Source organism: Rhinoderma darwinii, chromosome 8 (assembly GCF_050947455.1).
Source record: "Rhinoderma darwinii isolate aRhiDar2 chromosome 8, aRhiDar2.hap1, whole genome shotgun sequence".
NCBI lineage: Eukaryota > Metazoa > Chordata > Amphibia > Anura > Rhinodermatidae > Rhinoderma > Rhinoderma darwinii.
In genome coordinates this window covers 63,846,532-63,859,130 of record NC_134694.1, presented here as the reverse complement: position 1 = coordinate 63,859,130, position 12,599 = coordinate 63,846,532, and the positions used below count along the sequence as shown (strand labels likewise).

At 41.4% G+C, this 12,599-nt stretch overlaps 1 protein-coding gene across 2 annotated transcripts in view; it reads left to right on the top strand.

Moving 5' to 3' along the window:
- The window catches only part of TEX11 (testis expressed 11), a 963,534-nt gene that overhangs the window by 351,229 nt on the left and 599,706 nt on the right, over positions 1-12,599 (top strand). For both annotated transcript variants that reach the window (XM_075835681.1, XM_075835680.1), the window contains exon 10: positions 4,523-4,580. In XM_075835681.1, coding sequence (XP_075691796.1) covers positions 4,523-4,580 — 58 coding nt within the window. The remainder of the gene's footprint in view (positions 1-4,522; positions 4,581-12,599) is intronic.

Here is a 12,599-nt window from a genome sequence, read left to right as displayed (position 1 = left end):
ACATTTGGTGTCGCTGTAATCGTATCGACCCACAGAATGGAGTTAAGAGGCTCTGTCACGAGATTCTCAAATCTCTATCTCCTATTGCATGTGATCGGCGCTGCAATGTAGATAACAGTAAAGTTTTTTTGTTTTTTTTTAAAACGTTCATTTTTGGCCAAGTTATGAGCTATTTTATATATATGCAAATGAGCTTTGAAATGGACACCTGGGCGTGTTTTTATTTGTATGTCCAACTGGGTGTGTACTGTGTTTTTAACTGGACGTGTTTACTTGTTTCACTAACTGGGCGTTGTGAATAGAAGTGTATGATGCTGACGAATCAGTGACCAATCAGCATCATGCACTCCTCTCCATTCATTTACACAGCACATAGTGTTCTTACTAGAACGATGTGCAGCCACATACACAAGTGTCCTGATAATGAATACACATGACTTCCAGCCTGGACGTCATGTGTATTCAGAATTCTGACACTTCTGAATCCTTTCTGTGAGATTTCCAGCAAGGGAAACTAAATCTCATTTACCTCGTAATCTCGCGAGATTACGAGCGGCTTGCTGGAATCTCACAGAAAAGATTCAGAAGTGTCAGAATTCTGAATACACATGACGTCCAGGCTGGAGGTCATGTGTATTCATTATCAGGACACTTGTGTATGTGGCTGCACATCGTTCTAGTAAGATTCGGCAATACTGGAGCGCAGATATTTTGTATAATACCCCAAAAACCCGGCCTGTGCATAAAAGATTGGTTCAAAGCGTACCACACCAATCCATGGATTATTCATTCACCCCATTATTACATCATCCTATTATGCCCAGCTTATATATACCCTGATGTACTCTGCACAGATTGCATATACCCTGATGTACTCTGCCCAGTTTACATATGCCCCCACATTATAAGATAAAATACCACTAAAACACCAAGCAAAATCTGCACTTCAAAAGCCAAATGGTGGTCCAACTGAGCCTGGCAGTGTGCCCAAATGGCAATTTATGACTACATATGGGGTATTACTGTATTCTGGAGAACCCGCTTAACAATTTATGGGATGTGTGTCTACGGTGGTACAAGCTGGGCACAACACATTGGGCACTGAAATGGCATATCTGTGGAAAACGGCAATTTTCTATCTGCAACATCTATGGTTTACCCATTTTTGCAAAACACTTGTGCGGTCAAAATGCTCACTACACCCCTAGATAAATTCTTTGAGGGATCTAGTTTCCAAAATGGGGTAATTTTTTTGGAGTACCACTATACTGGTACTATAGCTCAATGCAACATCGTGTCAAAAAATGAATCTTGTAAAATCTCCACTCCAAATACTAAATGGCGCTCCTTCCCTTTAGAGCCTTGCTGTGTGTCCAGATAGCAGTTTATGACCACATGTGGGATATTTCCCTACTCTGAAGAAGTTGCTTTACAAATGTTACGGTGCTTTTTCTCCTTTATTGGTTGAGAAAATGAAAATTTTTTAACTAATGCTACGTCTTATTGGAAAATAATGTAATTTTTCATTTTCACTACCCATTTCTAATAAAATCTATGAGACACCTGTGGGGTTAAAATGCTCACTACCCCCTAGATGAATTCCTCAATGGGTGTAGTTTGCCAGATGGAATCACATTTTTCGGTAGTTTACACTGTACTGGTACCTAAGGGGCTTTGCAAAAGCGACACAGTGCAGTAAAACCAATCCAGCAAAATCTGCTCTCCAAAAGCCAAATGGCGCTCCTTCCCTTCTGAGCCCTGATGTGTATTCATACAGTGGTTTATTACCACATATGGGATATTTCCGTACTCTGGAGAAGTTGCTTTACAAATGTTATGGTGCTTTTTCTCCTTTATTTGATGAGAAAATGAAACATTTTGACCTAAAGCTATGTCTTAGTGGAAATGTTTTTTTATTTTTCATGTTTACTGCCCAATTCTAATGAAATCTATGAAACACCTGGGGGGTCAAAATACTCACTACACCCCTAGTTGAATTCCTCTAGGGGTGTAGTTTCCCAAATGGATTCACTTTTGGGGGGTTCCACTGTACTGGTACCTTAGGAGCTTTACAAATGCGACATGGTGCCGAGAAATCAATCCAGCAAAATCTGTACTCCAAAAGCTAAATGGCGTGCCTTCCCTTCTTCTGAGTCCTGCCGCTTGCCCAAACAGCAGTTTATGACCACATGTTGAGTATTTCCATAAAGAAAAAACCAGAGGAGATCCAGCGATATAGATGTTAATAGGAAAAACTAGGTTTCCACTTTATTGGAGTACAAGATAAATGCTTGAAAAACACCAGGAGGAAAAGACAAGGTGGTGATATGCGGCAATAGATAGCCTACGCGTTTCAGGCACTGGCTGTGCCCTTAATCATGGCTAAGCATTTATCTTGTACTCCAATAAAGTGGAAACCTAGTTTTTCCTATTAACATCTTTATCGCTGGATCTCCTCTGGTTTTTTCTTCAATTGCTGCCGTGTGCCGTCGCGGTCGATCCGGGCGACTACAAACACTGGAGTGTTAGATTGGTGAGCTGGAGGTTTCCTCCCATTTCCTTTTTCCTCTGTTATTTTTACTTGAGTATTTCCATACTCTGGAGAAGTTGCTTTACAAATGTTGCTTTTCCTCATTTATTTGTTGAAAAAAAATGAAAAATTTTGAGTTAAAGCTACATCTTATTGGAAAATAATGTAATTTTTCATTTTCACTGCCCAATTCTAATGAAATCTATGAAATACCTGTGTGGTCAAAATGATCACTACACCCCTAGATGAATTCCTCTAGGGGTGTAGTTTCCCAAATGGAGTCACTTTTGGGGGGGGTTTCCTTTGTTTTTGCACCCCAAGACCTCTTCTAACCTGACATGGTGCCTGAAATATAATTTAAGAAAAGGAATGCTGAAAAATCCACTAGGTGCTCCTTTGCTACTGGGGCCTTTGTTTCAGGCCCGTAGCACACTAGGGCCACATGTGGGATATTTCTAAAAACTGAAGAATCAGGGCAATAAATATTCAGTTGTGTTTCTTTGGTTAAAAAAGCTTCAGTATTACAGGAAAAATGGATTAAAATGGAATTTCTGCAAAAAAAAATTAAATTTGCACATTTCCCTTCCACTTTGCTTTAACTCCTGTGAAACGCATAAAGGGTTAAGAAACTTTCTAAATGCTGTTTTGAATACTTTAAGGGGTGCAGTTTTTAAAATGGGGTGATTTGTGGGGGTTCCTAATATATAAGGCCCTCAAAGCTATTTCAGATCTGAACTGTTCCCCGAAAAAATAGGCTTTTGAAATTTTCTTGAAAATTTGAGAAATTGCTGCTAAACTTATAAGCCTTGTAACGTCCTAGAAAAATAAAAGGATGTTCAAAAAATTATGCAAACATAAAGTAGACATATGGGAAATGTTAACTAGTCACTATTTTGTGTGGTATAGCTATCTGTCTTACAAGCAGATACATTTGAATTTAGAAAAATGCACATTTTTTCAAATTTTCTCTACATTTTGGTGTTTTTCACAAAAAATATTGAATTTATCGACCAAATTTTTCCACTAACAAAAAGTACAATATGTCACGAGAAAACATTCTCAGAATCGCTTGGATAGGTAAAAGCATTCCAGAGTTATTACCACATAAAGTGACACATGTCAGATTTAAAAAATTAGGCTGTGTCATTTGGTCCAAAAGTGGCTGCGCACTTAAGGGTATGTGCACACGCTAGCTGACAGACTGTTTTCAGAAGAAAACAGCTGCGTCGTTTCAGCCGTAAATGCTTCTCCTCGTAATATACGAGGCGTCTGTGACGCTCGTATATCTTGAGCTGCTCTTCATTGAGTTCAATGAAGAACGGCTCAAATTACGTTGCAAAGAAGTGCCCTGCACTTCTTTGCCGAGGCAGTCAATTACAGCTCGTCTGCACAATACGTTGGCAAACCCATTCAAATGAATGGGCAGATGTTTGCCGTCGTATTGTAGCCCTATTTTCAGGCGTAAAACGAGGCATAATACGCCTCGTTTACGCCTGAAAATAGGTATAGGTCGTGTGAACCCAGCCTAAGGGGTTAACGAAAAAACCTGTTAAAACAAACATATTAGGTATCCCATAGTTACACCATACGTTTTAATGTAAACACCGCAAAAAATTGAAAAAACTGTGCATTCCTCCATTGAAAAAAAATCATAAATTAAACGCTTCCATACCTGTGTATGTAACCAAAAATGATATCTTAAAAATATACAACTTGTCAGAGAAAAAAAAAAACCTCCAAAAGCTAAGTAGACTTAAAAATAAAAAGTTACTAAAAATGAAGAAAAAGGTACAAAATATCTTGATTGTAAGTATGATGTATTATCAATAGAGAATGTTTCCATTTATTTAATAAATAAGAGAAATGCCTTTTCTAGGATCTAGAATTTCTGCTAATAATTAAAATTATGTCACTGGGCTGGTTTGTAATCTTTAAAATGTTTCAAACAAACACATTAATTTATTTATTTAAGTTGTTGTTTTATCTATGCAGCCAGAGCTATGAAATTGGGAATTCAGATAAGAGGTACAGTACTGGACACACAATGCAGGTGAGCTTGTCTTAGTTCCATATCGCAATATAACAGAGAGACTGCAGGTTGGAGATACTTTATAAAACTGTTTTCTGGTTTAAAAAAATTGTGCTCATTAAAATTTTGTAACTGGAAGTCTATGTAATCATTGCAATTATACCAGCTCATGTATGGATGTGCATGTGTGTAAAGAAACAGACCATTAACATATTGCTGTGGTCCCTGGGATTTAAGCAAAATTTTAAATACATACATAGTACAAAGTTTCAGAACTCTAAGGCCACGTTCAGACGTGGCGGAATTGCTGTTGAATTCCGCTGCGGTCAGTCCGCAGTGGAATTCTTTAGCAGCAATTTTTTAACTTTGTTTCTATACATATACACACACATAGGAGGCATGTATACATATATACACACAAACACACAGGAGGCATGTATAAATACACACATAGGATGCTTGTATACATACACACACACACACACACACACATATATATAGGATGCATGTATACATACACACACACACACACACACACACACACATAGGAGGCATGTATACATATACACACACACACACACACACACACACACACACACACACGAGGCATGTACACAGATACATGTACACATGCACGCGAGGCATGTATACATACACACACACATGAGGCATGTATACATATACATATATAAATACACACACGAGGCATGTATACATATACACACATAAATACACACACGAGGCATGTATACATACACACACACACACACACACACACACACACACACACACACACACACAGGAGGCATGTATATATATACAGTGAAGGAAATAAGTATTTGATCCCTTGCTGATTTTGTAAGTTTGTCCACTGTCAAAGACATGAACAGTCTAGAATTTTTAGGCTAGGTTAATTTTACCAGTGAGAGATAAATTATATGTATAAAAAAAAAAAAAAAGAAAATCACATTGTCAAAATTATATATATTTATTTGCATTGTGCACAGAGAAATAAGTATTTGATCCCTTTGGCAAACAAGACTTAATACTTGGTGGCAAAACCCTTGTTGGCAAGCACAGCAGTCAGACATTTTTTATAGTTGATGATGAGGTTTGCACACATGTTAGATGGAATTTTGGCCCACTCCTCTTTGCAGATCATCTGTAAATCATTAAGATTTCGAGACTGTCGCTTGGCAACTCGGATCTTCAGCTCCCTCCATAAGTTTTCGATGGGATTAAGGTCTGGAGACTGGCTAGGCCACTCCATGACCTTAATGTGCTTCTTTTTGAGCCACTCCTTTGTTGCCTTGGCTGTATGTTTCGGGTCATTGTCGTGCTGGAAGACCCAGCCACGAGCCATTTTTAATGTCCTGGTGGAGGGAAGGAGGTTGTCACTCAGGATTTGACGGTGCATGGCTCCATCCATTCTCCCATTGATGCGGTGAAGTAGTCCTGTGCCCTTAGCAGAGAAACACCCCCAAAACATAATGTTTCCACCTCCATGCTTGACAGTGGGGACGGTGTTCTTTGGGTCATAGGCAGCATTTCTCTTCCTCCAAACACAGCGAGTTGAGTTAATGCCAAAGAGCTCAATTTTAGTCTCATCTGACCACAGCACCTTCTCAAAATCACTCTCAGAATCATCCAGATGTTCATTTGCAAATTTCAGACGGGACTGTACATGTGCCTTCTTGAGCAGGGGGACCTTGCGGGCACTGCAAGATTTTAATCCATTACGGCGTAATGTGTTACCAATGGTTTTCTTGGTGACTGTGGTCCCAGCTGCCTTGAGATCATTAACAAGTTCCCCCCGTGTAGTTTTCGGCTGAGCTCTCACCTTCCTCAGGATCAAGGATACCCCACGAGGTGAGATTTTGCATGGAGCCCCAGATCGATGTCGATTGACAGTCATTTTGTATGTCTTCCATTTTCTTACTATTGCACCAACAGTTGTCTCCTACTCACCCAGCGTATTACTTATGGTTTTGTAGCCCATTCCAGCCTTGTGCAGGTCTATGATCTTGTCCCTGACATCCTTAGAAAGCTCTTTGGTCTTGCCCATGTTGTAGATTTTAGAGTCAGACTGATTAATTGAGTCTGTGGATAGGAGTCTTTTATACAGGTGACCATTTAAGACAGCTGTCTTTAATGCAGGCACCAAGTTGATTTGGAGCATGTAACTGGTCTGGAGGAGGCTGAACTCTTAATGGTTGGTAGGGGATCAAATACTTATTTCTCTGTGCACAATGCAAATAAATATATATAATTTTGACTATGTGATTTTATTATTTTTTTTTTAATGTAATCTATCTCTCACTGGTAAAATTAACCTAGCCTAAAAATTCTAGACTGTTCATGACTTTGACAGTGGGGAAACTTACAAAATCAGCAGGGATCAAATACTTATTTCCTTCACTGTATATTTATACACACACACACACACACACACACACACACACACACGCATGAGGCATGTATACATACACACATGAGGCATGTTAACATATACACACACACACGGCATGTATACACACACACACACAAGGCATGTATACATACACACACACACATGAGGCATGTATGCATACACACACGAGGCATGTATACATATACACACACATAGGAGGCATGTATATATATATATATATATATATATATATTTATGCACACACACACACACACACACATAGGATGCATGTATACATGTACACACACACACACACACACGAGGCATGTATACATATACACACACATATATAGGAGACGTATACACACACACACACACATACACACAGAGGCATGTATACATATACACACACACATATATAGGAGACGTATACTCACACACACACACACACACACACACACACACATGTATACATATACACACACACGAGGCATGTATACATATACACACACACGAGGCATGTATACATACACTACCGTTCAAAAGTTTAGGGTCACTTAGAAATTTCCTTATTTTTGCAAGAAAAGCACAGTTTTTTTCAATGAAGATAACATTAAACTGATCAGAAATACACTCTATACATTGTTAATGTGCTAAATGACTATTCTAGCTGCAAATGTCTGGTTTTTAATGCTATATCTACATAGGTGTATAGAGGCCCATTTCCAGCAACCATCACTCCAGTGTTCTAATGGTACATTGTAATTGCTAACTGTGTTAGAAGGCTAATGGATGATTAGAAAACACTTGAAAACCCTTGTGCAATTATGTTAGCACCGCTGTAAACAGTTGGTGCTGGTAAAGTGGGAGATTTGTACAAGGTAAAAGGGATTTTGAATAAGGAAGGCTATCACTCCATTTTGCAACGCCATGCCATACCCTGTGGACAGCGCTTCATTGGAGCCAATTTCATCCTACAACAGGACAATGACCCAAAGCACACCTCTAAATTATGCAAGAACTATTTAGGGAAGAAGCAGGCAGCTGGTATTCTATCTGTAATGGAGTGGCCAGCGCAGTCACCAGATCTCAACCCCATAGAGCTGTTGTGGGAGCAGCTTGACCGTATGGTACCCAAGATGTGCCCATCAAGCCAATCCAACTTGTGGGAGGGCCTTCTGGAAACATGGGGTGAAATTTCTCCCGATTACTTCAGCAAATTAACAGCTAGAATGCCAAAGGTCTACAATGCTGTAATTGCTGTAAATGGAGCATTCTTTGACGAAAGCAAAGTTTGAAGGAGAAAATTATTATTTCAAATAAAAATCATTATTTCTAACCTTGTCAATGTCTTGACTATATTTTCTAGTCATTTTGCAACTCATTTGATAAATATAAGTGTGAGTTTTCATGGAAAACACAAAATTGTCTGGGTGACCCCAAACTTTTGAACGGTAGTGTATATTCTATGTATATAGATATATACGCTGTTGCAGCTCTGAAACAATTAGTCTTCTCTCTCCGACCCTGGATTGCTGTGAGAGGAGAGTGATGAGGGCTATAAGGCTATATTCACACAACGTGAAAAAAAAGGGCAGTTAACAACGGATCAACGGTCAGTTTTTCATGGCTGTTTTGCATCAGTGTGTCTCGAAATTTTAATCAGTGTCCCGGTCGTCTGATTGTTTTTAACCGCCGTTTGCCATCCGTTTTTCATGGACGTTAAAAAAATAAAAATAAATAAATAGATGAATTGTAGTCATTAGGGTTTTTTTTGTACCAGCCATCTGAAAATACCATACTGCCCATGTAGACAGTGACACAATACCACTGTAGATAGTGCCAGTGCTCACATAGATAGTGCCGAATGTAAATAGTGCCACAGTTCTCACAGTAGATAGTGTCCACATAGTTTCACACTCATTGTCCATGTGGCTAACGGCACAGTGTCCCCTGTAGGTAGTGCCCATATAATGCCACACCCTCTGTATAGAGCACTCTCCTGTAGATAGCACCACACCCCCTGTAGACAGCACCATCCCATGCAGATACCGCCACCCCCCAGTAGATTGCACCATCCCCCCTGCAGATGTTAGACAGAATAGATGAGGAGACAGCACTTCCAACAGCACTTCCAGCTGGGAACAGCATGCTTGAGAAAGGTCCTGCTGGACTGAAACGTTGCACTTGTGATCAAAAAGCTGACATATATTGGAAGTGCTGTCTCCTCGTCTATTCTGTCTATCTGATATTGGGGACCGTGGATCCGGTCCTATTGAGGCGTGCACCCACTTGTGGTCCAGTGCTGTGGTAATTTTCTGCTTTGGATATTTCTGTCCATATATGTGACGTCAGGGGCTAACTCTAAAAGCGGTATCCCCTGCCAGAGTGTCGGCAGCACCCTGGCCGGGGATTTCGCTCCAGGAGTAGCCCCTGATGTCACTGTCCATATATGGATGGTGACGCCGGGGGCTTCTCCGGTAGCGGGATCTGCGGCCAGAGTGTCGTCCGGGGATTCAGCTCCTAGAGAGAGCCCTGACTTCACTGTCCAAATGGACAGTAACGTCAGTGGCTCTCTAGAAATGGAATCCCCAGCCAGAGCGGTCTGACGAGGTGGTGCCATCTACAGGGGGGGTGCGATGCTGTCTACAGTGGGGGGTTGCTAGCTACAGGGGGTGGCACTATCTGCAGGTGGCATAAAGAGAAGTCGGGGGCTAGCTCTAGGAGGGGAATACCCGTCACCGCTCCTAGTGGGAACTTAGGTGGTGCTATCTACAGGGGGTTTTGCGCCATCTAAGGGGGGTGTATTCCGGGGCTCTCAAAGCCCCGACAGGCATGAGTGCAACATTGCTTACAATGAAGCAGAACTGCACTCATTAAACCCCGTTCCATGCTGCCATCATTTATATACGTGACAACTGCATGGGGCTTTGGCATTATATAGCCGTATGGTAGTCATGAAGGGGTTAAACTAGATTTGACAAATTTATCACAGTGTTTCACGCTAGAGGATTAATTTGATGCACCTTTAGACACTTTTGTCTAACTTTATACCACCTCTTGGATGGCTTACTCAAGGCCAATTTTTTGCAACAAAATGTTTGCACATTTTGTTACATCTTAAGCCATACCCCTTTTTCCGTTAGGCCACACACTGGTTCCCCAAGTTAATAACTTTTTTCACTTGTGTCTTACTTATATTTTGCAGTTCCTTAACATCGTTCATCAATTGTGAACTGTTACCCTCCACATTGATTATCCTGCATTTAACTAATTCTTCACAGTCTCTTATTTTACCAGTCACCTCTCAACACAGATATCTCCACTTTAACAGAGCCCACATGCTCAAAAAAATCCTTTACAGCCCTGCAACATTGAGCTATTTGCCCTGATATAACCTTTAGGTTCAGTTCTTTCTCTACCCATTCTGGGTCTTTGCTGTCTCCTGGGACACTTTTTTTGCGGCCTCTTGGCACTTGCAATATCATCTCCACTCCCAACAACTTCCATCCCCTCTACTAACAGATGTGTAGCGTTCATGGCATTGGGCCGTCCGGTTTACTTAGCTCCTGCCATGGATCTGTGAGCATTGGTCCCCATCTCTTTCCTAGAAGATGCCAGCGCTCACTTTCGCTCCAGTCCGCTGTGTGCATGCTCTTAAAGGTCCGGCGCGCGCACATGAAAACAATCATCATCAACTCACATGATTTCCTGGACTATAAGAAGGCCTCTGCCCTTCTGATCCTTGCCTAAGCGTTGTTTGTCGTATCCTAGTTTGTCTATGCAAATGGTCTCCTAGTGTTTTCCAGTTCCCAGTGTTCCCTGTTCCTGTATCCTGTATCCCGTGCTATCCTGGTCAAGTGCCGTGCTGTGCTGTTGTCATGCTGTGCTGTATTCTACGCCTGTTCTGCTACTCCACGCCTGACGTCTACCTGCTGCCTAGTCCCAGCCGAGCTTGCCTTGCTACTGTCCGAGCTGCCACAGGTACCCTATACGAACTATGGACTGTGACCTGCTCCCTGTTGGCCAGCTGCCATACCGCCAAGGCGGTACGGCCCAGTGGATCCACGAACCCTACATGACAAGATGACTTGTTTCCTCTGGCGCTCTCGCTCTCTTTTCCATTCCAATACTCTCTAACATTGCTGCTTTGTCATTTTTTTCTAGCTGGTACAGAGGAGAACTTTAAATATCCGTCAAGTTTGCAATTTTTACTTGATCCTACAGTATGTTACCTATTTTTACTACCGAAGTAGTTAGTCTGCAAGATCTTCTTTCTCCTCTTTCCCAAGTCTGGTCATCATATGGTTTTTCAGAAAAAGGCACACTCAACCCTCCATACGATAATATCATCAATTTAAATACATTATACAAAGTCCACTAGGCAAATTTATTATAATGCAAAATGTACAGACTTACTGGTTCAAACTAAAATAATTGGTTTTGGCTTACCCAAAGCTCTTGCAAATGTCCAGAGTTCAAAACAGGGAGCAGCAGATGCCCAAGGATAATTACATAATGGGACGGCAGTGCAGAGCCGTTTAAATATAGGGGATAGAAATGGAGCCAGGTCTTGAAGTCTTCCTGGGGGGACCAGAGGCAGGCAATGGACATGTCCAGATGTCCCTAGATGTCTTTAAAGTGTAGCAAAATGTTTGACAAACTTCTGACATGTAATAGTGACACGTCAGAAGTTTGGATTGGCCGGGGTCCGAGCACTGAGACCCCCACCGATCGCCAGAATGATGCAGCTGAAGCGCTCGTGTGAGCGCTCAGCCACTTCGTGTCTGTTCAGCTTTTTCCGGAAAGCCGATGTGTCGAAATACGGGCTCATAGACTTTCTATTGAGTCCGTACACTGATACATTTATTTCCGTAAAAAGCCGAACAGACACGAAGCGGCTGAGCGCTCACACGAGCGCTTCAGCTGCTTCATTCTAGCGATTGGTGGGGGTCTCAGTGCTCGGACCCCCACCAATCCAAACTCCTGACATGTCACTATGACATGTCAGAAGTTTGTCAAACGTTTAGCTACACTTTAAGATATCCAGGAGATGAGCACATCAGGCTATCTCTCCAGCCAGGGCACATCAGGCCCTCTCCCAGCAGCTTGGCAACTCTGTGGTGCTCCAGTCAATCAGGAGCTGTATCAAGCAGTGGTTGTATCAGGAGCTGCGGGCCTGATCATTTAGCCCTTTGCTAGCATGAAGCTCTCAGCCAACGTATATCAACGCATCAGGTAGCAGCAGTACAGCAGGACAGTGGCCGCAGCAGCATCCCAGATGTGCCTATGTCAGATGCCTCTCATGCTCTTCCCTGTGTGAATTTTGTAAAATTAGAACCCAAAAAACAATGGTGGAATTTATGTTTTTTTTTTCATTTTACTCGACAAAAAAAGTTTCAACGTTTTTCAGCACATTATATGGTACATCAAGTAGTACCATGAAAACATATTACTCATCCTGAAAAAAACAAGCCCTCCAACAGCTATGTCAATGGAAAAATAGAAAAAAGGTGAGGATAAAAAACTAAAACTGAAACTGGCTTCAGCGAGAAGGGTTAATAAGAACTCAGCTTCTCATTCTAACTTGTTCTCCACTAAAAATAAATACATGTAAATAGACCAAGCTT